A 23980-nucleotide genomic window follows, 5' to 3' on the forward strand; every position below is an offset into this window, starting at 1 on the left:
TCTGTAATGCTCTAAAAGTTAAAACTAGAATTTTAAAATGGAACCTGAATCTGATTGGTAGCCAGTGCAGCGACTTTAAAACAGGGGTCATATGAGCACCCTTGTTTGAGCGGGTCAGTAGCCTCGCTGCAGAGTTTTGAACAACCTGTAGGCGGGCTAGCCCTTTCATGTTTAGACAAGTAAACAGGCTGTTACAGTGGTCAAGTCTTGCAGAGATAAAAGCATGCATTATCATCTCGAGTTCACTTGTTGACACGATGGATCTAAGTTTAGAAATGTTCCTCAAGTGAAAAAAACAGGTTCTTACTGTCTGATTTAAATGTCCCTCCAAAGAAAAAGCTTCATCAAAAATGACACCCAAGTTTCTAAGGTTATGTTTCTGTGAGGAACCTAAGTCACCCAGTTTCTGTTTTGGCAGGTTTAGCTGTAAGCAGTTATTGTTCAACCATTGTTTAATGTTGGTTAAACAGACTGCTTACACAAGACACAATATAATCCTATAAACTGGGCTTCAATATTACCCACATGTTCTGTGTTCTTATTTATTGACAATGACCATAGAATAAAATATGAAGGCATCAAATTGAACTTTCAAGGGAGTAATATGACGGCTTTAGGACCCTAACGTCACCCTTCTTCAGGAAGAGGGCGTCGGCTCGGTAGCCGGTGGAGGAGGAAGGTGCTGTGACTGGCGAGCTGCTCGCGCAGTGACGCGTACAACCGCGAGGTCAGGACATTGGCGCGAGCGATGCGAGTCAGGGGCTGCGAGGAAACAGACTAGAGAGAAACACCTCAGCCGGGTATCGTCTTGTTTCAGCGGTGTGAAAAGAAACACAGTGCAGTGAGCATGTCGGTGCTAGCTTTGCAAGAGTATGAATTCGAGAGACAGTTCAACGAGGACGAAGCTATCCGATGGATGCAGGAGAACTGGTAAGGCTACACTGTAATCTTAGCGCCCCGTTTATAATCCCATATATAGCAATGAACGGTTTTTCTACAGCACATTCAACGCGCCGTGCTCGTGCTAAATGTGTGTTGGAGCCTGTCGCGTGGAACATACATCCACCTCGTTTACCGGGATTAAACCTAGCCGTATCCTCTTACATCAGCCTCTTTGTCATCATCCGCGAATTTCTGACTGCTTCATAAAATGAACAAATTCATGCAGGCCTTCAGCCGCGTGCGAAAACGCCGCTCTGCCACATTTCAGTCTGTCTGCTCTCATTGGATGCTACATGCTCTTCCACTGTTGCATTGTGCATCTTTCATGAGAAGGATTTGTCCTTGAATTCCTGTGATTTATTCTCCCGGCATCACTGCCGCGATAGTATTATAAAGGTCATCCATTCCTCCAGCTGTCGCACCGCCATCCACTCACTGGATCCACGCACCACTCATCCAGTATGTTTTTATCCACTGATTGACTGATTTTCCATGGTCAAGAGTGGGCACCAGTCATGGTTTATTTTTGTCCTTTAAAATAAAGATATTTGTTATTAATTTAGGAATTATTTGTTCTGTGTTTTAAAACAGTTTATTTTTCATTATGAGTCATATATTGATTGTTTTCAATCAATGGAGTATAAAATGATTAAAAACTGTCATCACAAACCCCAGACTCTAAGGGGTCTAATAGCGTGCTTGGTCCAATACATTTCCTATGTAAATGAAAAGAGAAAGTGTTTGGAGCTCTACTTTAAACAAAATGGCTGGAACTATTATTAACCTATCAAAATTGTTGATATTTTATTGATTGAGTAATAACCCAGTTCTGTTAGCTCTAAATAAGACGCCTTTCCAAATGAAAGAATATGAAATCCCAATTAACCTAAAGATTAATTGCTACACAAAATATAAGAGACTAACTTGCAGCAAAAGCCTTTTTTAACCGTACTAATTGGAGTCACTGATGAATCACAGCTTCCCACAAATCAAATGTGTTTTCTTCCTCTAGCCGTAAACATGCATTTTTTTTAAACAGCTTTTTTTTTACAATAGAGTGTATAAGTTGACCTTTTACAGACATTTCATTTTTAAGTATCTTGTTAGGGGGAGGAAAAACAAAGCAAAACAAAAATCTGAGTGATGTTAAGAAACTGGATTAGCAGTTCTCCACATGCTGCAGATTCTGTTAGAGTGGCCTTTCAAGTTGCAGCTGATCTACAGAACAGAAGGACTATTCTCCCAACAGCTGTCCAAGGTGGTGTGGATGGAGTATATATGAGAAAGCAGGATGAGATCCTTTCGTGGAAGGCAGCTGAATATTCTTGTTTTCTTCTTCAAAATAAGAGTGAGGTGGCTTGTCCTCAAAATACCCTGTACTAGTACAAGATGCTGCAAATGAAAGCTGAAGTCACCTTCTGGCATCGTTGTTCATTGATAAGAAGCGTCAATATTTAAAATGTCTCATTGTTTACTTAGGGTGGTGTCTGCTATGCTTTGCACAATCTGTAACATTACTCCAGGCTGAAATTTCCCTGTTGCTACTAACGGATGAGTAAATATTCTTCATGATTGTGTGCAGTCATGCATTGCAATCGTGGGTCATGTACTGGTCTGTCCACCCATCTTTTGCATGAATTAATAGAGGGTTATTTTTGTCCAGGTCCACGCCAGGTTGAGCAAGAAATGGTTCCAAGCAAAACAAAATGATTCATGGGTAAAGTTAGTATGAGCTTCATTCACTGGTAGTGGGTTTTTAGAAGGCAGCACACAGAAAGTAAGAGGTATTTGTCTAGCTTCATCTGTTTCAACTGCCTGATAAAAGGCAGATTATTTTTAAAGCATATTTTCCTTGAGTGCTTGGAATGAGTTATAGAACAGTTTCAGTCTTATTCAGTAAAATTAAACCTGTGTGTGAGTGTGAGAGAGAGAGAGAGAAAGAGACCGAGCGAGAGAGAGAGTGAGTGAGAGACCACATGGGAGTAATGTGTAGGAGCTGTCCATACCCTAGTACTGACAACCAACCAATAACGTTCATCTTCTGATGTCTGCTGACAGAGAATTAGCCAATCAGGTTGCAGCTGATCTGTGATGACCTCTCTCTGCTATTCCTGTAGTGGAAGATGTCAGACAGGGCCAGTGCACATGGCTAATAGAGACAACAACTATGGAAAGAGGGACTGTATAAGTTTATGAGTTGACATTAGGAATGTAATAAAGGGTGACATGTTTTTATGGCTTAAGGGTGAGACATAAGGAGCTCTTATGAAAGCATGTGCCTTAGAAAAAAAAATGCCTCTGTTTAATGGTTAGCTCAGTGCAGTACTTAAACCACCACACAATAACTTTAATCTAATTTGCACAGTTTGCGTTTATGTATTTATTTTGTGTATTTATCCTGCAAACCATTAACAAGGCCAAGTGCAAATATGAACTGATTTCAGTTCATATTTGCAAAAGCAAATGTCAAGAATTGCATACAGATCTCTGGCTTGGCTGTTTTCAGTCTTGTTTGACTAGAAGAACAGGAGGATCCCTTTTGATGGATGTGCCAGGGAATAATTCAGACTCTGAAGGTAAGGCAGATCATATATTTATCATATAACATATGTATCTGATATTTATCTTTGGAAATCACAATAAATGTTTATTTTGCATTGCATTTAACTGGCTATTGAGTAGACGCGTGAGTTATATAAAAGCTTGTGTGCATGACAGAGGAGTCATTGATAAAGCATGAAATTGGCCCTGAAGTTAACACCATTAGACTGTGACTGTTGAACCTAGTTATGTAATAGTGTTGATGATGATAAGCTGGAAAAACAAACAGCTCTAAAACTATTCTATTAGTCAAAAGCAAAGATATCTTTAATCAGAATATTTGTTACACTGTTGTTACATTTTTCTCCTAATATTTCCATGTACTGTATTCTCATTGTTGAATATAAGAAAGCATCAGCTTTAGTCATGACGGTCATTTACATTTCAAGCAAAATGTATGTTAACTGAACCATGAATCCTGTTCTTTGGCTGTCAGATATTATGTATTATTTCTAGTGTGGTCAGTGTTGCCTGTTTCAGTTTGTATTATTTGATGTTAAATATGCACAAGTTTATTTTTCTTGTTTCATGTTCAGCCAAGTCCCAGCTAAAGTAACCCCTCTGTTTAAAACAGGACAAGACATAAGTGTACATTGTTATATACTGTGTGTATGTCATTGTTCTGCAGGGATGAATGGAGACTGGTGCCCTGATCTAATGTCTTTGTTGGACACTGACAGGAGACAGCTCAGTATTGTATAAGAAAGGTCAAAGAGTCGGTTGAAGAACTAAGAAGAGGAGGAAGAACTAAATACTGTGTGATAACATCAGCATCTTGCCTTTTTGACAACAAAATGTATTCAGTACAATATAAACCTAAATATTATAGGGGCAGGGTGTTTTCATTTTTTCTCCACTTCAATCTTGTGGCAAAAGATTGTCTGATTTGACTTTGGTAAGGAAATTGTGGTGCACAACCCAAATTTAATTGTGATTAAGTCACACTAGGAAATTGGAAAACCAGTTTAAAATTTAAAAAACCCCAAGATAACGACTTCCATTTACCTCGGAAGTCTCAGCAGCATGTTTCTCCTGGGACCTGAGTCAGTTGAAGTCAGATGCACTCGTCAGCTAGATCATATTAATATAAGATCATTTTTTTCTTCATCTCAGTTCCTTGGCCCTTCACAACCCATTTCAACACTTAATCACTTAACACACAGTAAACCTTATGCAATGCCTGACTGTAATTGCACATATAGTGCATTTATTAACATAACTTTGCAAACTTGTCTTTGATATAAAATTGTTTAGCATAACATGTGCATCATGTTACTGTTTTGAATAAAGTCTGTTTAAAAACACATGCATGGGTTTCTGTATTTGTTGTTGCAGCTCAAATTTTGGGAAGAAATGAATAAACAAGCACTTCTCTCATTTTGATAGGCGATAGCATGTCCAGTCTAATGTGGTAATATCTGGACTGCAGTCTTTGGTTATTACATCTGGTGTGACTGTGTGACTGAACTGGTTTGTCATCACTTCAAATGAAAACACTTATCTTCCTAAATATATTAAAACCTCAGATGTGATCCAGTGCAATGGATAAAACCTGCTCCATTTCAATATTGCCTGATGTATGTTAAGATTGCAGTGTTCCTTACTATCCATAAAAGACACTTTGTTATTATTCAGTGTTATACACTCACCTTCAACCTGCTGACTCAGTCTGCACTTCCACAAACGTCATCATTTCTCATTAGCATGCAGATTGTTTAGAACCTTATGTTCTGTTTTTTGAAAATCCCCTTGTGTGGATAGCATCCCCATGGGTCTCTGCTCTTTTGATGGATCTCTGGTGATTTTGCTTTGGATTGATAACACGGGCTGCACAGTCGTAGAATACTGCAGGGAATGAATAATGAAAATTTTGAGTGTGGTCTGACTGTTAATGTTTCTTCTAAAATTTGCTTCATTTGCTGTTGCTTTATAAACGTATTTTTAGAGTAAAATAATAATGTTTAGACTCTGCCTTCATGAAATGTTTATGAATATTACTTTTAACAGTAGCATTGCTTCTTTTTAGCTAACCATTTGCCTTTCAATTCAGAAGTATCCTGGCTCACTGACTAATCTTGAAGATCATGTTTCTGGAACTCGATAAGTTGGGGAGATAGCTGTCTTCCATCACAGTTTCATATTACTTATTCAGTCCAAGTGCAGCCTTCTCCATTGTTTCGGAGTTCTCATGCCCTATTATTGTACAGATGAGACCAGTAGATGGACTGGATTAAAAAATTATGTTGCATCAGTGGTTAGTGCATAGTGGCATTTCCCATAGATTTAAACTTTTACTTGTATTGAGTAGAGTATGCACATATGCTTGAGCAACTACAGTCCAAGAAGGTGCAGTTGGACAATGTTTGATAGGATGAGATGCTCTTTTGAAAAAATATTACTATGACTCGCAAGTTGTTTGGTCCGACCAAAATGAGGAGAAAGATCTGGGATTAGTAGTGAGTCAACCTTTAAAATATGAGCAAGGGACTACACTAAAAAGTTCATTTATTATTCTGGAAATCTGTGAAAATAATAATAAAAATTCAAAAATGATTTAGCAATTGTACTTGGGCAACCACCTCAAAAACTAAAGTTAAAGTGCTTGAAATGTTAACTAGCTTGTTTTCATTTTTCTCTTGAAAAATAATATATGCATTTGTGTGCATTCTCTTATGCAACTTTTAAAAAAAATTCATGATTCAAAGCAGCGCAGACGACGTTAGAGAGATCCTTTTTGAATATTGAGTATTTTTATCCAAGAAATTATTTTTAGGTATTAGAGACACTTTGTTGTGTTTTTTAGATGATTTCCTGAATTGGATCCGTAGCTATAAGTAAATGGATGCTGCTGCCTTTGTAACAAGAGCAGCACATGGTGATGCTAATCTTTCTTGACCATGTTAACCAAGAATATGCTTCAGGCTTGATGTTTGTTCGGCCTGTTTTCTTCTCACCACTGGTGAGGCGAGGTAGAGACATGCGCTGACTCCTCGGGAACTGATGTCTGCCTGCGGTGTTGCTGCAGTTTTGTTACACTTTCAGTTTTTATTGGGCTGCCAGTAAAAATCTTTAATGCAAGCAAAAGCAGTTCATATTACAGCTATTTTGTGTTAGTGTGTATGTGTGACTTTGCAAGCCTGTGTTTATTACCTTATTTTGTTCAAGCTAGAAATGCAAAGACTGAACATTGGTATGGGTGAGATCAACCCAACTGACTGCCTTGTCATTTCTTCAACAGACCCTCTGTTAGTGTGGCCATGTAAATCACCAGCTTCTGTAGGTGTAATATGTAGGTGGCCCAGTGCTTTTTGTCCTTATAATGGATACCTTTGGTTAAAATGTACATTTAGGAAATAACACATTAAGCCCAAATTATAAACCACTAACACAAAAATATATTTCTACAGAATTTTCAGTTTTTTACTTTTTACAATCGTTTGGAAAATCTTTTCAAAACGGCACTTACATTTGTTTTTAGTTGGTGGACTTTTTGTTTCCCCATTTCCTCTGGTGAATTGCAGTTTTTCTTGAGTAGTTACATACATGAGTCAATATGGAATGAATGCAGTTGGACTACATTTCTTCTCACTGTAGTTACAAGCGTGTGTGTCTTTTTCACGTTGTACTTGATGATGTGTGTTCCAATGAAAACAAAGTTTGGGCACATAGATAACATACTGGTGATGCAATTCTCAGACTAAAGGTTTTAAAGCCATCCTTTCTTTAAAAAAAACAAATCAGTGCTACTTAATAATTAATTAATTAATTTATAAATCCTACAACTTTTGTCAATTATGTAATGACAATCACAGCTTCAGCGTGATTGTTGTGTGATAATGTCAATTATTGCACAACAAATGTTAATACTTCATGCACAAACTTCTTAAAGTAACTTTGACTTTTGTACATGCTGCTAAGTGACCTGTAAGTGCATCTCAGTGATTCTTGGATGATGACTGGTTATTATGTAACATAGTTAGATTATATTCACTGCAACTTGCGGTATTTTTTCTTTTTTTTCTCTTTTTCTGCTTGTCTGCTCTTTGACAAAGTTACTCCTTTTACTCTCTATAGGATACAGAAAGTACTGCCAAGGAGTTAACTGTCCTGAACTAAACTAAAATATTGGAAGTGTGCGCACAGATACACAGTTCTGCTGTGTGTATATAGTTGTATATGTCTTTGTGACATAGCATACACACACACACACACACACACAGTTAGACACCAGCTCAGTGTCACAGGCATGCAGACTCATCCTCAGACTGCAAGCACAGGATTACATAAGACATGAAATCTCCTGGACAAGCTAATACAGATCCAAGTTTCACAGCAGGTTATCCAGCAGCTTTATACGACACTGTCAGTGGGGGAGGGGATGGCCAATGGGATCAACATTCTTATTATAATGTGCAATGTACTAAAGAAGTTAGTACATAAGTCAACAAAACCAAAACCATAAGGTGGTAGGATATGCTGGCATACTTCAACTTGATGTCTAGAACGAATTGTTTGCTATAAAACTGTAATTTGGGCTGGATGGCTTGGCTCTCCGTTTGTCATGTTTGAAGTTAGACTACTCAACTTTTACAGGCTAAAAGACCATTTTCATTTGAACCTTTATGGTGGTGATAATATTGTGAGACTGTAGTGTCAGAGGACATCTCTGGAGCTGTGCTTTGTTGGCTCCATCATCAGTATTCTCTCAAAATTAAATTCCCTTTTTAAACTTTTGTTCATCATTTGGCAGCAGTGAAAAATGAGCCAACGCCCAGCGTCTGAAGCTGTAATAATGGTTACGCACCAGAGGGAGAGGGAGTGTGATGCTTTCCTGATTTGACTGAGCAGCTCTTGTAGACTACACTCAGTGTGCACAGTTTTACATAGAGAGCCGGCTCTGCAGTCATAGATTTCACCTTATTTTAATGTTTTTTACCTCTAAGCTAGTGCTTCTTGTGCTCATTTAGATGAATGCAGCTGCCAGCCTTGCTGCAAGAAAGAAATCTCTGCTGATTACTGCTTCATGCTGATCCTTCCCAAAAGAGCTCTGACTTTGTAGTTTTTTATTTGTGCTGCCTCGGCCCACTTTGGCAAACAGCAGAGTCAGGCCATTTGCCACAACCCTTTGCACAAGTAGTTTTTACCTTGTGCAGTTTACTATCTTAATTTATTTATTAAATTATATTTTGGGAGGCATTATGACGTACTTCGAGGACTGAGGAAACTTAAGAGAGAACTGAACAGAAAACTGTAATAAGGAGTCTTAAAATATATACGGTGATCTTTACAAGCACATGCACAACGTGAGTCAGGTCTTAAAAACATGAGCGAAAGCAGCAACAAATCACTCATGACAGGTTCTAATGTGAGGGTGAGTAGCTGTGCTACATGGCTAACATTAGGCTATTTATTTTGGTTTTTTTTCCCTGCAGCCAACCAAGTAATTACATTTTGGCAAAATAAGAATTTTCTTATTCAGCTAACATTTGGCCATCTTTTTTTATTTATTTTATTTAGGACAGTGCATGTTAATGAACATAAATGTAAAAAAAAAAAAATTACATGAATGTAAACATACCAGATTATAGCCAAGGGCTAATTTCCATCTGTTGTCCTTAACCATAAAAAATAGACATAATAATTCATAAAAATTCATCATTCATTCATAATAAAAACTCCATCACCAAAATTACACATACACACCATTCTGTTCCCAAATAAAACATTAAAACTATACAACTCATACATGATCACACACTTGATTTGTCCATAACCAGTTTTTAACCTTTGCCTTAAGCAAATTGAGTGTAGAGCATTCTCTAATGGGTTGAGGAAACAGTCTTCCTCAAGGGTAGTGCTGGGCTTGTTTTATGGTACTGCCGTTGTGATCATTTGCATAGGAATTTGCTTATGGAGAGCCTATGAACAGGGGTTTTCAGCCTATGCAAATGTGGATGACACTGTGTAGGTCGAATGCTGATTGTTGGACAAGAGAGAAGGGACAGCAAAGATAATAACTCCAAAGATTAAGAAATGAAAATCACAAATGGTGACTGCAGTGGACACTTGATTGTTAGTAATACTGGGTCTTTGTATGTAGGACTTTGCAGCTGGCTGAAGGACTAAAAACGATGAAAGAGTTGCCCACAAACAGGTTGAACCACATGCTTTGAATACTGCCTCCAACAGATGCGATCTACTTGTAAATGGATTCTCAGTGGGTGCCTACGGTTTGCCAGTGTACTGGACGTGGACAATCCTCATGAGGCTACTGTAGTTTCTATGAAAGCTTCATCATCACATGATCAGTGCGAGGCTCTGAGTGAACATCACCTGACTGTCTCTGATCGCTATTTGTGACAGTGTGGACGTGTTAGTGGAGACTCCAGAGCACCAACTGTGCATGCACCCTTAAGGTGGACTTCAGTCAGATTTCGAAGATCTAACACTATGGCTACTACTTTCTTGTGTTGTCTCCAGCAGCCCATGTCTGTCCCACAGAGTATAATTGTTCTTTAGTGTTTACAAACTAAATTATTATGCAGTAGACTTCTTGGTCATCATACTGGTGTTTGAGCCAAAACAAATATAAGCTAAATATTAATTTAATTAATTATTAAAAATAAATAGATAAAATGTAAAATTCTTTGCTGATGATGAAGTAATCTGTTGCAATAGTTGGTCCTTAGGCTCTAAATTTATTTTCAAAATGTAACTTGTTTGTTGGCTTGACGTTATTAAAACAAAGTACACATTGGTTTAAGTAAGTGATTATCCTGTTTTAAATTTGTGTTGTGTGGATTTCAATACTTTATATTTAGGTGGTATGTAGATGGCATTGTGAGCATTGCCAAGCATCCCTTATGTCTTCATTCAAGCATGCACTAGCAAGCAACTTACTGAAAAAGTTGCATGCTAGTGCTATATTTGTCACCTGCTGGTTGAAAGAGAGCGCTAAGAACAGAGAAAGAGTGCAGTGAGTTTTGGTTAGGTGGAAGAATCATTACTAAATCTTTGTTCTCACTCTTTTCAAAACTTTAATTTTGCATTTCACATTTAACATTAATGAACCAAGAAAATCTGCATTTTGCTTTTGAAACATGTTTGCAACCATCAATGGAGTGACAGGATGCGTGACTGCAGCTTTTTCCAACCTTATAAATAATATTTTTTAATAATAACCAAAACTACCACCAATGACTACCAATGGGCCTTGCAATTAGTCATGATCATTATTGTGCTAATTCTCATTACCATTCATCAATGGAAATGTCTGTGCATTACCATTACAGTTGGGGGAATGGCTGTAATCACAGTACTGTAAGATGGTGAAACATATATCCTTAGAGATGGTTGTAAATGGCCTCCTTGACTCCCCACTCAAACCAGTGTTGCTTTTTGTCAGGATGTGCATACCATCGTCATTGAAAGAGTGATGATGAGGTAGCTCTTCGGTGTTGTGCTATCTGCTTATCCAGAGGTGGTTTGGTTTCCCCGATGTGTAATTCACAGCAATCTTCCTGGCATTTCACCACGTACACGATATTATTCTGTTTGTGCAAGAGGATCCGATCCGTCAGGTGGACCAATTGTTGGCATAGTGTGTCGTGGGGTTTGAAAGCTACAGACACCGTGTTTTGACAAAATGCGTCTCAGCTGTTCTGTTAAAGGTTTTCATTTAGGCAGCAGTTGTCTTTCTTCTCTCCTGGATCGCCTGGAGCATTCTGTAGGTGCTTTCCCAGCTTTGACAAATGTCCAGCTGGGATAACCACACTTACTCATGGCCTTTTTGTAATGATGTCATTCTGATTCCCTGGCCGCTGTGTCTGTGGGGATGATAAGAGTCAAACATTTCTTCCCCTGAAAACGATATGTCCAGTAGGGCTGGGCGATATGGCCTAAAATCCATATCGCGATATAATTTGAAGCATGTGCGGTAACGATATATATCGCGATATATTCTTTTCTTCTGTATAACGTATTTTCCACACTATAAGGCAAACTTAAAATCTTTTAATTTTCTCAAAAATCGAGTGTGCCTTATGTATGAATTCTGGTTGTGCTTACTGACCTCGAACCGATTTGGGTGTGCAGAAATCTGTTAAAAAATGTTTTGATGCACAGTAAAGCTGGAGGATGTACGCCAACTTTTCTTCCACTCGATAAAAATTAGGGCTGGGCGATATGACCCAAAATTCATATCTCGATATTTTTTAGCTGGATGGCGATATAAGATATATATCTCGATATTTTTTTAAAGCCATAAAGTAAGAACAAAAAGAGAGTTCTTAGTCAAAGCTGTGTCCCAGATGTCACACAGGCACTTTTATTAACATAAAGCATAGATGTACATGAAAAAAACTACTCAAAAATAAATTATGAGCATTTATTAAAAATAATGCTCTATAAATAAAAGAAAAGTATGTTGTTTTTGTCCATAACAAAAAGCTCACAATTGTGCAGTCAAAATGTAAACTAAAAGACGTTGAGCATAATAACATAGGCAGATTTCACAGCTGCTCTGTTCCCAACTTCTACTGCGTGACTGACAGCCTGGAGTTTGAAATCCGCTTCAGGTGCCATTTATGGTCCTTATACACACACACAATACGGTAATATTACGTTGAAGCACAGTGCGTATTACTACGCGAGCCTCCTCGGTAGCCGCTCCGACAGTCCATCAAGCGGTGCAGCCCCGTAGCTTACCAAAGTCGTACTAAAACATTTTTTTGACAGATTGCTGAGCGCCGTGTTCCACATAAAATCGGTTCGCGGTCATCAAGCACAACCAGAATTCATACATAAGGCGCGCTGTCAACTTTTGAGAAAATGAAAGGATTTTAGGCTGTGCAGCCCAGTGGGCTGCATGGCGTTAGCGTGGTTAGCTCGTTAGCATGTTGACGCCGTCCAGCCCCACGCATGGAGCAACGCGCAGTAACTCGTTAACGGAATTTTGCCGTGTTCATCTTGTCGCTGCCTGCAGGTGAAGCTATGAGGGAGGAGGGGGAGTTGTGTTCAGTGAAGGAGAGGCGAGGCGGAGTAACGTTGCGTAAAGACAAAAGTGGACGAAAGAGAGGCAAACTTGTGGCTCCACAACTATAATTATAACGTATATATCGATATAAAGGATATGGTCACATATTATATCTCGTATAAAAATATATCGATATTTTTAAAAAACTCGATATATCGCCCAGCCCTAATAAAAATTCACGTGAGGGATTCTGGTGGTCAGGGACAAATGAAATCTCATAGCAGGATGCTATACACGGGGCAAACTTCAGTCAGGTGAACAACTGAGATTATTCATCCACAATACAAGGTTAGTTATTAATATACTGCAACAACATGGGAATAGAACAGCTGCGAGAGAATTCAACATTAATGACTCAATGTTACGGAAGTGGAGGAAGCGCAGTTTTTGGCTTTCCCCATATTTCAAAAGTGCTTCATCTCTTTGCTATGACTGTCGCCTGGCATAATTTGCAGATGATAATGGTTGTAGCCGCTGCGATGCTTTCGACCAAAACAGGCGCAGTTTGATGACATCATCAACATGCGCTATCGCGATAGAGCGGTACAGTCAAAATCTCTATCGTTGGCCAAATTTATATCGTTTCTATCGTATATCGTTTATATCGCCCACCCCTAATCTCCAGCAAGCAAACAGAATCGAGTCTCTGGAGTAATCAAAATTTATGAGAGAATAAACTGAAAATGAACCTGACTAAAAGCCGCAGGGTTCAAAGCTTGTGCAAAAAGTAGCGGCTTATAGCCCGACAATTACGGTAATTAAAATGTCACATAATGTCAAGTGCTTTGTGTTTTAATGCTTTTAAATGACTATTTTTAATGGACTTTTTACTTAATAGATGACAAAAGACTATTTAAAATAAAATCTGTGTAACCTTTGCCAAACTGTGACCACTGATGATAGACATGGTAATTACAAATAAATGTAAAAAATAATTTGTATCAGTAGCACAAGCAAACTGCAGTACTATGCCGGCCGTGAGCCACTCCTTGTTTCTTTGTATAATGCTAGGAAAATAGGCAGTGTGTTTGTTATCAGTGTGACACTGAAAAGTGATGAGATGCTTTCCAGATGATGATGCATGCCAGATTCTGACACCACTAGCTGAAATGCAGCCCCCAAATTATGACAGAATCTCCACCATCTTCTTCCATGTGGTTGTAGAAACTCACTTTTGTACCTCTCTCCTAAGCTTCTCTGTACATCATAACAATATTTTTGTTTGTTTTTTGAAAATTCAATAGTCTTTGAAACCAAAAATTTCAAATGTGCAGTAATCACTCCATACGCTGCTGATTTTTCACCTTTCCTCCCCATTTCCCTTCTGTAAGGCTCCTTGACAGCCACCCTTTCACCAAGACTATTTCCAATAAGCCTTCAACAAATAGTAGATGGAACAACTGAAAAGCCAGATGCATCTGATGTATCTTTATTTATTTGTTTACTTACTCATTTTTGTATTTCTAAAGGACATGACTTTTACATAGTGTTCATCCGTTATCAATGTTTTTTAAGAAAATGCTCAGGGATAAGGACTGAGAAGTTGTGAATAATAAGCCAGTGTTGACAGAAAAAGGGCTCCAGAGAACCTAGCGAATTAGTGCTCGAGTGCTTAAAAAATACCAGAAAGCCTGGCTTCTAGGAAGTACAATATTATAAAAAAAATGAGGGGTAGCTCAAGGCACATTACTTTAACTCAATAAATTCCTTTATAACATGACATCTAATTTGATAACCTTCAAAAACTAATGGCCCTAATAGAATAAGCGAGGCTTGGACACTAAAGGGTAAATTTATTTTGCCCCATCTTTAGATGATTTCATTGTACTCATAAGGAGTTCTATATATGGCAAATGGACTGATTCTTATATAGCGCTTTTCTACTCTCCCGGAGTACTCAAAGCGCTCTATACAACATGCCTCATTCACCCATTCACACCCACTCATACAAGCACTTCTATACACAAGTGCAAACTAACCTGCATTCACACACATTAATTTGGGGTTAGTATCTTGCCCAAGGATACTTGACATGCAGACTGGGGAAGCCAAGGATCGAACCACCGACCTTCCGATCAGTAGCTGATCTGCTCTACCACCTGAGCCACGGCCACCCCTTTGAAATCACAGCTTAGACTATGTTCATCGTGCTACCCTTTGACCTTTAACCTTGAATGACAGTAAACCAAAGGGTAATGCTGAGATTGTTTCTCCTTTGCAATCCCTTCCAGCCACTACACATTATATAGGGCACTGTATTGTGTGTTGCTCCGTTCCCCCCTCCTTCCTGTGTAGTTGAAAAACAGTGATGTCATTCTGCAGTCCAACCCTGTTGACATTCTGTAAATGCAGCTGAATTTGACTTTGACAGGTTTGTCCTTTGTTCTTCAGAGGTGGTCTCAAGCATTTTATGGTCTCCTGCAAGAACAGTTAGGTGACATCCTATATCCTTTGTTGAAAGATGGAAAATAAAGACTTGATACACTATGTGATGGTAAAAGTATTCATTTATTCAGTTTGAAAAGAGAAAGGGCATCAGCAGCACTACTTTTTTATCTTCTAGCATTGGTTGACCCATAACCATCTACTGACATACACCTTAACCTGACTGACCGTCTTACACAACCCTCCTGTATTGAAATTACAAAGTGGGATCCTAAAGTTAGCATCAAGTTCATTCTTGAAGTTCATTTTTGAGAAACTGATGTCATGGAATTAAAGATTTAACTGATTATTGTCACATAGCCTTTTACATTTTTTTTTTTAAAAGAAAATAAATTACGCCTTTTTTGTGTGGCTACATTCTTGATCAGCAAATTTTAGCGCTGTTGTCGAGAGTGTCATCTGCTAAGGAAGCAGAACAGGTTTGTTCACTGTGTACAAGGTTGCACATGTGTGGGCTCTGTGAGAAATGTTCAGCAGTGTTAGCAATGTAAGTCTTAACCCTTTAAAGCCAACTATATCATGTTTAAAACACGCGTTTTTGGGACGTCTACATCAGTGTGAACCCCCATCCCATGGAAAACTGAAATAAATTGCATGATATGCTTTTAAAGAATAAGCTGCAAAAAATGCCTGATGTAGTACTCCTGTGCTTATATACCATATATCACAATTCAATTGGCAATTCTGTTTAGAGGCCTTATTTTAATTTTGTATAATAAAGCACTAAATACCTAGGGCTTAAAATCACGTTGTTGTCTTTGTATAACCTCTAAATAACAACACAAACCTCACTGAAGTGGAACATCACTCCTTGGGCTACTTTTACTCAGCTAATTAATCCCAGAGCTGTTGGTCAAGCTCCAAGAATGCCTCATTCCTAGTTGCTGTGCACTGTCCTCTTGACAGCAAACACAATGTTTTTTTGTTTTTTTTAATGTTTCCAAGGTTGCTGCTGCTGATATTTCTTTTTTCCAGTATCACCCTGCTGTTACATACATATATCTACTTCTGGCTACCCTGCTGTAGGTCTGATGCCTGACTAACCTGGAACCTACTAACTTACTCTCATAAGGTTTATTTTCCTGAAGGTTTCCTGGGGGGTTATTTTCTTGGCTATGCTGCTCGAAGCAGTTACTCTGCTCTCTGTCCAATAGAGCAGATCGTTTTTCGACAATGCTGGTTTAGTGTTTTTCAGCCCTATTCAGCATCCAGTCTGTCAAGTCAGACTACCTGCACCTTGTAATTGTGCTGAGCACTGGCAAATACTTTTCTTTAGATTCAGTTGAGCCAGGTGGTGTTTCACTGACAAGTCAATTAACACAAATTTAGATCACAGGATGGGAGCAGCTGAAACTGAATCCCGGCAATAGCAATTAACTTGCAGCAAAGTATTAAATGGCAGTTGGAACTGGACTCTGATCATTAAATCATTGCTTCAGGCATTGCATGTGAAGTCACTTTATTATGTAAAACGTGTCTTGTGTACATTGTGAAGCAGTGCTGGAAGAAGAACTTCTGTGCATACAAAAATTACATTGTTAGAAATGATTACTTTATGGTGGGAATAAATTGCAAATAAATGCTGCTTTCATTTAAAATGTCAGTTTTTTCCCCTCATAGTATCTAAGGATGAAGCTTGAAAATGTTTGTTTCTTCTTTGATGGATTACAGTAGAGTGCAAGTCTTAAGCAGTGAATGGAGCAATTTATTGAAATCCAATCGTACATGAAAATATAGTGTATATATTAAAAAAAGAAGCTTGAAAGTCAATATGTTGTGTAAACCTTTATTGAGGAATAAAAGGTGGAATAAAGCCAGAGCTCTCGTAGGCAAGTTTTTTGGAATTTCTTCAAATAGTGTCCAAGCTTCTTGATGGACATTCCAAAGCTCTTCTTTGGATGTTGGCTGCCTTTTCTTCTGCTCTCTGTCAAGATGGTTCTACATCTGAAGAATGTTGAGGCCCAGACTCTGGGAAAGCCAATCCGTGATTGATAGAAAAACATACAGTGGAATACAGTCAAGATATGCTTTCACTGGATTGCTGTTGCCAATCATATACAGTGGGGCAAAAAAGTATTTAGTCAGCCACCGATTGTGCAAGTTCCCCCACCTAAAATGATGACAGAGGTCAGTAATTTGCACCAGAGGTACACTTCAACTGTGAGAGACAGAATGTGAAAAAAAAATCCATGAATCCACATGGTAGGATTTGTAAAGAATTTATTGGTAAATCAGGGTGGAAAATAAGTATTTGGTCAATAACAAAAATACAACTCAATACTTTGTAACATAACCTTTGTTGGCAATAACAGAGGTCAAACGTTTACTATAGGTCTTTACCAGGTTTGCACACACAGTAGCTGGTATTTTGGCCCATTCCTCCATGCAGATCTTCTCGAGAGCAGTGATGTTTTGGGGCTGTCGCCGAGCAACACGGACTTTCAACTCCCGCCCCAGATTTTCTATGGGGTTGAGGTCTGGAGACTGGCTAGGCCACTCCAGGACTTCCAAATGCTTCTTACGGAGCCACTCCTTTGTTGCCCGGGCGGTGTGTTTTGGATCATTGTCATGTTGGAAGACCCAGCCTCGTTTCATCTTCAAAGTTCTCACTGATGGAAGGTGGTTTTGGCTCAAAATCTCACGATACATGGCCCCATTCATTCTGTCCTTAACACGGATCAGTCGTCCTGTCCCCTTGGCAGAAAAACAGCCCCATAGCATGATGTTTCCACCCCCATGCTTCACAGTAGGTATGGTGTTCTTGAGATGCAACTCAGTATTCTTCGTCCTCCAAACACGACGAGTTGAGTTTATACCAAAAAGTTCTACTTTGGTTTCATCTGACCACATGACATTCTCCCAATCCTCTGCTGTATCATCCATGTGCTCTCTGGCAAACTTCAGACGGGCCTGGACATGCACTGGCTTCAGCAGCGGAACACGTCTGGCACTGCGGGATTTGATTCCCTGCTGTTGTAGTGTGTTACTGATGGTGACCTTTGTTACTTTGGTCCCAGCTCTCTGCAGGTCATTCACCAGGTCCCCCCGTGTGGTTCTGGGATCTTTGCTCACCGTTCTCATGATCATTTTGACCCCACGGGATGAGATCTTGCGTGGAGCCCCAGATGGAGGGAGATTATCAGTGGTCTTGTATGTCTTCCATTTTCTGATGATTGCTCCCACAGTTGATTTTTTCACACCAAGCTGCTTGCCTATTGTAGATTCACTCTTCCCAGTCTGGTGCAGGTCTACAATACTTTTCCTGGTGTCCTTTGAAAGCTCTTTGGTCTTGGCCATGGCGGAGTTTGGAGTCTGACTGTTTGAGGCTGTGGACAGGTGTCTTTTATACAGATGATGAGTTCAAACAGGTGCCATTCATACAGGTAACGAGTGGGGGACAGAAAAGCTTCTTACAGAAGACGTCACAGGTCTGTGAGAGCCAGAGATTTTCCTTGTTTGAGGTGACCAAATACTTATTTTCCACCCTAATTTACGAATAAATTCTTTACAAATCCTACCATGTGAATTCATGGATGTTTTTTTCACATTCTGTCTCTCACAGTTGAAGTGTACCTCTGGTGCAAATTACTGACCTCTGTCATCATTTTAAGTGGGGGAACTTGCACAATCGGTGGCTGACTAAATACTTTTTTGCCCCACTGTATATGGTGCATCAGAATCTAGCGTTGACCTCAGCCTCTTCTTCCTGTTTCCTTTTCTTAAGAGTTGCTTTTTGACAGCCATCCTTCCATTTCTGATGGGTTTTCACCAAAGAGTAGATGGATCAACTGAAGGCTGTCACATCTTTGCTGTATTTCTTTCCTATTTCTCAAGGATATGACTTTGAGATACTGTCCATCTGCTGTATATAGCTTTTTAGGCCTGCCACTTCTTTCTCCACCTATCTAGCTTTTTAAAATCTTTAAGGGAGATACAGCTCTCTATGCCAAATGTGTGGCTAATAACTCTGGTTACGGTCAACAAGGAATTGCCTTGTGGGTGCAAAAACACTACTGTCAAACGGTGTTATCTTTGGCTTTTTTCCATGAGTTCAGCTAAAGAAATGGGAACAGATTAAGTTTTTTACAGCAGGCTGCTAGTAACAAAGTGCCTAAAGATACAATTTAAAAAAGGTTCTATGCTAAATTGTCTGTCTGTTTTGTGTAGACAAAACAGCGGCCAATCCTTAGTTAGGTGCCGTTTTATGCTTGAATGATTCATAAGTTAGTCTAAAGTGACTTTAAAAGCATTCATCTAAAAAAAGTGAGGTACAAGTAGTGGACTGAAAATGAGTGAAAAGGAACCAGTGTCCTAAGAAAAACTTTGAAAGATTGTCAGAAAGTACTGAAACCTTTTGCTCAAGATCGCTTTACAAGAACGTCTGACGTCTTTGGGAGCAAAATATAAAGAACTGATGGGTGTTTCAAGACTTAACGTTCGGCTATTTTAGTCACTTTAGTGATACTTTATAACCTTCATTCCTAATTTGTTGCATTGAACATCAGTCTATCAGTATATTTTCCTGTGTATAGTAAGTCATGCTTTCTCTTTTTGTTGCTTGCAGGAAGAAGTCCTTTCTCTTCTCTGCACTCTATGCTGCCTGTATCCTCGGGGGCCGCCATGTCATGAAACAAAGGGAGAAGTTTGAGTTGAGGAAACCATTGGTGCTGTGGTCACTCACCCTCGCTGTATTCAGGTAAGAGGGTTAACATTTGTTTAATGATTATTTAATGTAAACTGACTTCAGTTGTCAAACGTCGCTGCGTTTCACAACAACTAGAAACAGTAGCAATGTGCACAGTAAGAAAACCTCAGCCTTGTAGAAAGTGCTAGAAATACAAACATTTTAGCTATAATGTGGGAAGCACTTTCACACTTTTAACACAAATTATTGTCTGTATATGTATGTCCTCCTCACCCCCATGTAGTATTTTTGGTGCCATCCGTACTGGGAGTTACATGATGTACATCCTGATGACGAAAGGGCTAAAACAGTCAGTTTGTGACCAGAGCTTCTACAACGGGCCTGTCAGCAAATTCTGGGCATATGCTTTTGTACTCAGTAAAGCACCAGAGCTGGGTAAGTCCATTTCATTTATTTATTTATTTTAAGTATCTTTTGCATATTTTTTTCTACAATACTGCAAATACTGTAAAAGGCTGATGATGTCATCACCCCGTCAGGCAGGTGGTCAACATGGTCACCCAAGTTTGTGAATTTGATAACTTAAGAACCAAGCGGCATACGGCCTTCAAACTAATACTAAAAGTGTATTTACTAATAATCTTGGACGAGTTTAAATCCCAGAAACCTCAGTCTTAAGGTCAGGGGTCAGAGTTTCTGAAAATCGTCTGAATGTGATGACTGAAGAAGAAAGTCACCTACAATTTTGAAATTGATACAATAGGTGTATCTGCTAGGAGGCTGATGGATACAATTGGCCACCACCAGTACACTTCTTTTTAAAGATTTTGTGTGAATACAATTTTATTTTTGCTCATCTTTATCTTCCTAGTGTCAGATCTGCAAGCCTAAACCTAGAGCAGTTGTTCCTCTCAGCAGGAATAAAGAGTGGCAGATGCCATGTTCTCTCTGTCTGGCTAATGTCCAAACTATCATGTTGTGAAGTCTGGAAACTGGAGACTTGGTTGTTTCTGTATCTACTAGGTACAGAAAGGTGCAGGCGGCTTAGGGAAACATAAGAAGGTGGACAGAGACCTTTTTGTCATGGGTGGATGTCTCTCTAGATATGTCACTAAAAATTCGAGACACTGCAATCCCATTGCACATTCTAAAAACGAACACAAGGCACATATAAGTAGTTATGTTCAATGAAGTACTGCTCTGTTTCATCAAAATACCACTATTATCAGGACCAAAAATATGTATGGCTTGGCTTTAAGGATTTGAGTTGAGTACTCATTTAAGAGCTACAGGTCAGAAGCCAAATTTTTGGCACCGTGCTCACATCTTTTAGCCATCCACTTTTGCCAATACACACTCATATGGACAACATCTTCATCTGTGATTCCAGGTGAATTAACACTACAACTATTGCAATAAAATCAGGTGGAAAATAACATAAAATTTATAACAGTAAACTCAGGTTTATTTGTAGTAAACTGGCTGCTGCAAGCCTTAATAAATCAATATAAATAATAATCATGTTTGAATGATTAAGTAATTCATAATTTTGCATTGTAAAAGAGAAATTCCCACAAATGCCCTATTATGTGCATAATAGGGCAAATTCTAGCAGTATAAATATAATACCAAAACAGTACTTTGTGCTGTCACTGACTGGTTTCCTGGCTTAGAATGGAACTTGGGGTCTGAAGGTTACATGACAGTAAGCATGGCAGTGTCAGTGTGACCTTGGTAAATATGTGACTAGTGGAACCTTACTTGGTTATTAAAAGTCTCTATTATGCTTGAGTTAATCATGCTTTGTGTTAAAATCCCAACTGTTTAACATACTGCAATTACTGCAGGATTAGTTTTCCATGCATTTAAAGTCATTCAGCCACTACATTCACTAATATATATATTGCAATATTTTTGACTGATGTAAAAAAAAAAAAAATGTAGGTAAGTGTACATTTACATTTATACATAAATTTGAAAACAAAAGCCCCAAATTTTCATAAGGAAAAATACATTTTGTAACCTGGAAACCACTGATATGAAGCATTGATATTATGGTGTTTTGTATTTGTAGCAGTACTTTACTATGTACTTTGTTGTAATAGTTTTCTGTTTTTTCAGCTTTTGCAGTTACCGCAACTGTTTATTGTAGAGTACTTATCGGCCTTAGCCTTGTTATGGGTGATAAATGGTATAATAAAAACTGCTTTTGCTGCCACTTGTATTTGTGTTTATCAGTTTATTGGGTCCTAAGTTGTCAAACATTTCAGTGCTTCTCTCTGTGTGCCTAAAGCTTTGTGTTTTTACACAGCTTTGCATATTTGAGAGTGATTTGTATCACAGCCAGTTACTTTTTGTTGGACAAATAATAACCATGTTCCTTTTTCTGCTGCTCCGTCCTGTCTTATCCACTCCTAACTTCCACTCTCCTATTCGCAGGTGACACTCTGTTCATTGTCTTGAGGAAACAGAAGCTCATCTTTCTCCACTGGTACCACCACATTACTGTGCTGCTCTACTCCTGGTACTCCTACAAGGACATGGTGGCTGGCGGCGGGTGGTTCATGACCATGAACTACTTGGTCCATGCTGTCATGTACTCTTACTACGCACTGCGTGCAGCTGGTTTCAAGCTGTCACGCAAGTTTGCCATGTTCATCACACTGACCCAAATCACACAGATGTTGATGGGCTGCGTAGTCAACTACTTGGTGTACTCGTGGATGCAGCAGGGCCAGGAGTGTCCATCCCACATGCAGAACATTGTTTGGTCCTCCCTCATGTACCTCAGCTACTTTGTGCTCTTTGTCCAGTTCTTCTTTGAAGCCTACATCGGCAAGTCCAAATCATCGGCTATGGCTGCCACAAAGAAAAGCGAGTAAAAAATAAATGCCATAAGTATGAAAAGAAGGAAGATAATGTAAAAAGGGAGTTTGAAATTGAGAGCAGGGACCAGTGTCTTGAGAAATGAATGGGTTTAGGTGTGAGAGAGGTGGCATATAGCCCACGAAGTCTAGTGGGAGTGGGAGGGTCATGAAATGGTTGGTGTTTGTGCTTGAGCATTATTACTAATGTGCAGGTCTTTAAAAAAAACAAAATAAAAAAACAAAAAAAAAAACATTGAAGGTTCTGTCTCCCTTGAGGGATGCTATAGAAACAGCACCACCATGATCAGAAGCCATCACAATCTGTCCACCTGAAGTTTAAAAGCCCCCATTTTAAATTCACATTTAAAAGTTTTTCCAAATGTAAAGGATAACAAAAGGATCAAAATCACCAGATTAAAAACAAATTACATCTACCACAAGTATAAGTTTACTTATATAGTATATATATATATATTTAAATATATATGTATATTGAAAAAAAGAAGGTACATATGAAGATGGAGTTAACATTAACACAGGCCATCTGAGTATGTTTTTGTTTGTGTGTCTGTCTGTCGTCAGTGTTTTTTTTTTTGGTTAGATCTGTCAAAGCAAAAGTTTGGATCGCTGGTGAGTACATGGAGCTGAAGTGTTGGTGGTTGAGGTGAGCTGATGGGGTGAACGGCACTGTGTCGTCTGTCTTACATTGCAAAATGCGATATTTTTCTCAGGTCTTAGGTTATTTCTTTCTTAATATAATATGCATATCAAGACAAAGTAGACATGTTTAACATCTGCACCACTTTACAGTATGGCTGAATTTCATCTAGAATGTCTGCATAATTGAGAAAAAAAGTATGAATGGAGCTGATTGGACTGACTGTTGACCACACCGCTCCCGGCCGTGATGGGAAACAGATGCTGACAGTGCCCTGCTTCACCACTTGTCATGACCTTGCAGAAGTTGCCGACCACACTTGGAAAATTACTTGCCATTGACTTCCAAGCACTTCGCTGTGTTAAAGTGTCCCTACCAGTGACGAAACCAGTCTGTTGGACAATGAATGCTTAAATGGAGGAAGAGCATATTTCTGTCTAGCAAAAGAAAAAAAATTCAAACATGCAAATTGTCAAAATCTGCTGTATTGAAAAAATAGTATGTATCCTTAATGGTGTCTGTTGTGCTATTGTGCATTTGCACTGTATCAATGTAAAAAATATGTTGCTGACAAACTTAACATATGAACAAAGTGCAAAAATGTGACATGCCTGTGTTTGTTTGTTTTTTTTCCTCTTGGTATTGCACACCATTGAAACTATTTTAGTGCTAAACCTGAAAAGCCATCTAAAGTACTACTAAGCATTTGAAATTAAGAATTACCAGAGTTTAATTATCACTCCCAGACATCCAGTCTTTCTTTACAAGAACTGAAAGACAAAGTGTAG

General features: G+C 38.8%; 1 protein-coding gene across 1 annotated transcript; it reads left to right on the top strand.

Annotated features, from left to right (window-relative positions):
- Positions 1-663: 663 nt before the first annotated feature.
- elovl6 (ELOVL fatty acid elongase 6) lies at positions 664-23798 on the top strand. The gene is made up of 4 exons (XM_004553614.3): positions 664-930; positions 19587-19718; positions 19951-20102; positions 22107-23798. Exons 1-4 carry the CDS (start codon positions 848-850, stop codon positions 22547-22549), a joined length of 810 nt encoding a protein of 269 aa, XP_004553671.1. The 5' UTR covers positions 664-847; the 3' UTR covers positions 22550-23798.
- Positions 23799-23980: the final 182 nt, after the last annotated feature.

This window comes from Maylandia zebra, linkage group LG2, assembly GCF_041146795.1.
Source record: "Maylandia zebra isolate NMK-2024a linkage group LG2, Mzebra_GT3a, whole genome shotgun sequence".
Lineage (NCBI taxonomy): Eukaryota > Metazoa > Chordata > Actinopteri > Cichliformes > Cichlidae > Maylandia > Maylandia zebra.

Bases quoted from the DNA above. Each gene is read 5' to 3' on its own strand.
- elovl6 (XM_004553614.3), top strand. From the start codon at position 848: ATGTCGGTGCTAGCTTTGCAAGAGTATGAATTCGAGAGACAGTTCAAC. The intron at 931-19,586 runs GTAAGGCTACAC...TGTTGCTTGCAG, and splicing joins CGATGGATGCAGGAGAACTG to GAAGAAGTCCTTTCTCTTCT. The intron at 20,103-22,106 runs GTAAGTCCATTT...TCCTATTCGCAG, and splicing joins CAGTAAAGCACCAGAGCTGG to GTGACACTCTGTTCATTGTC.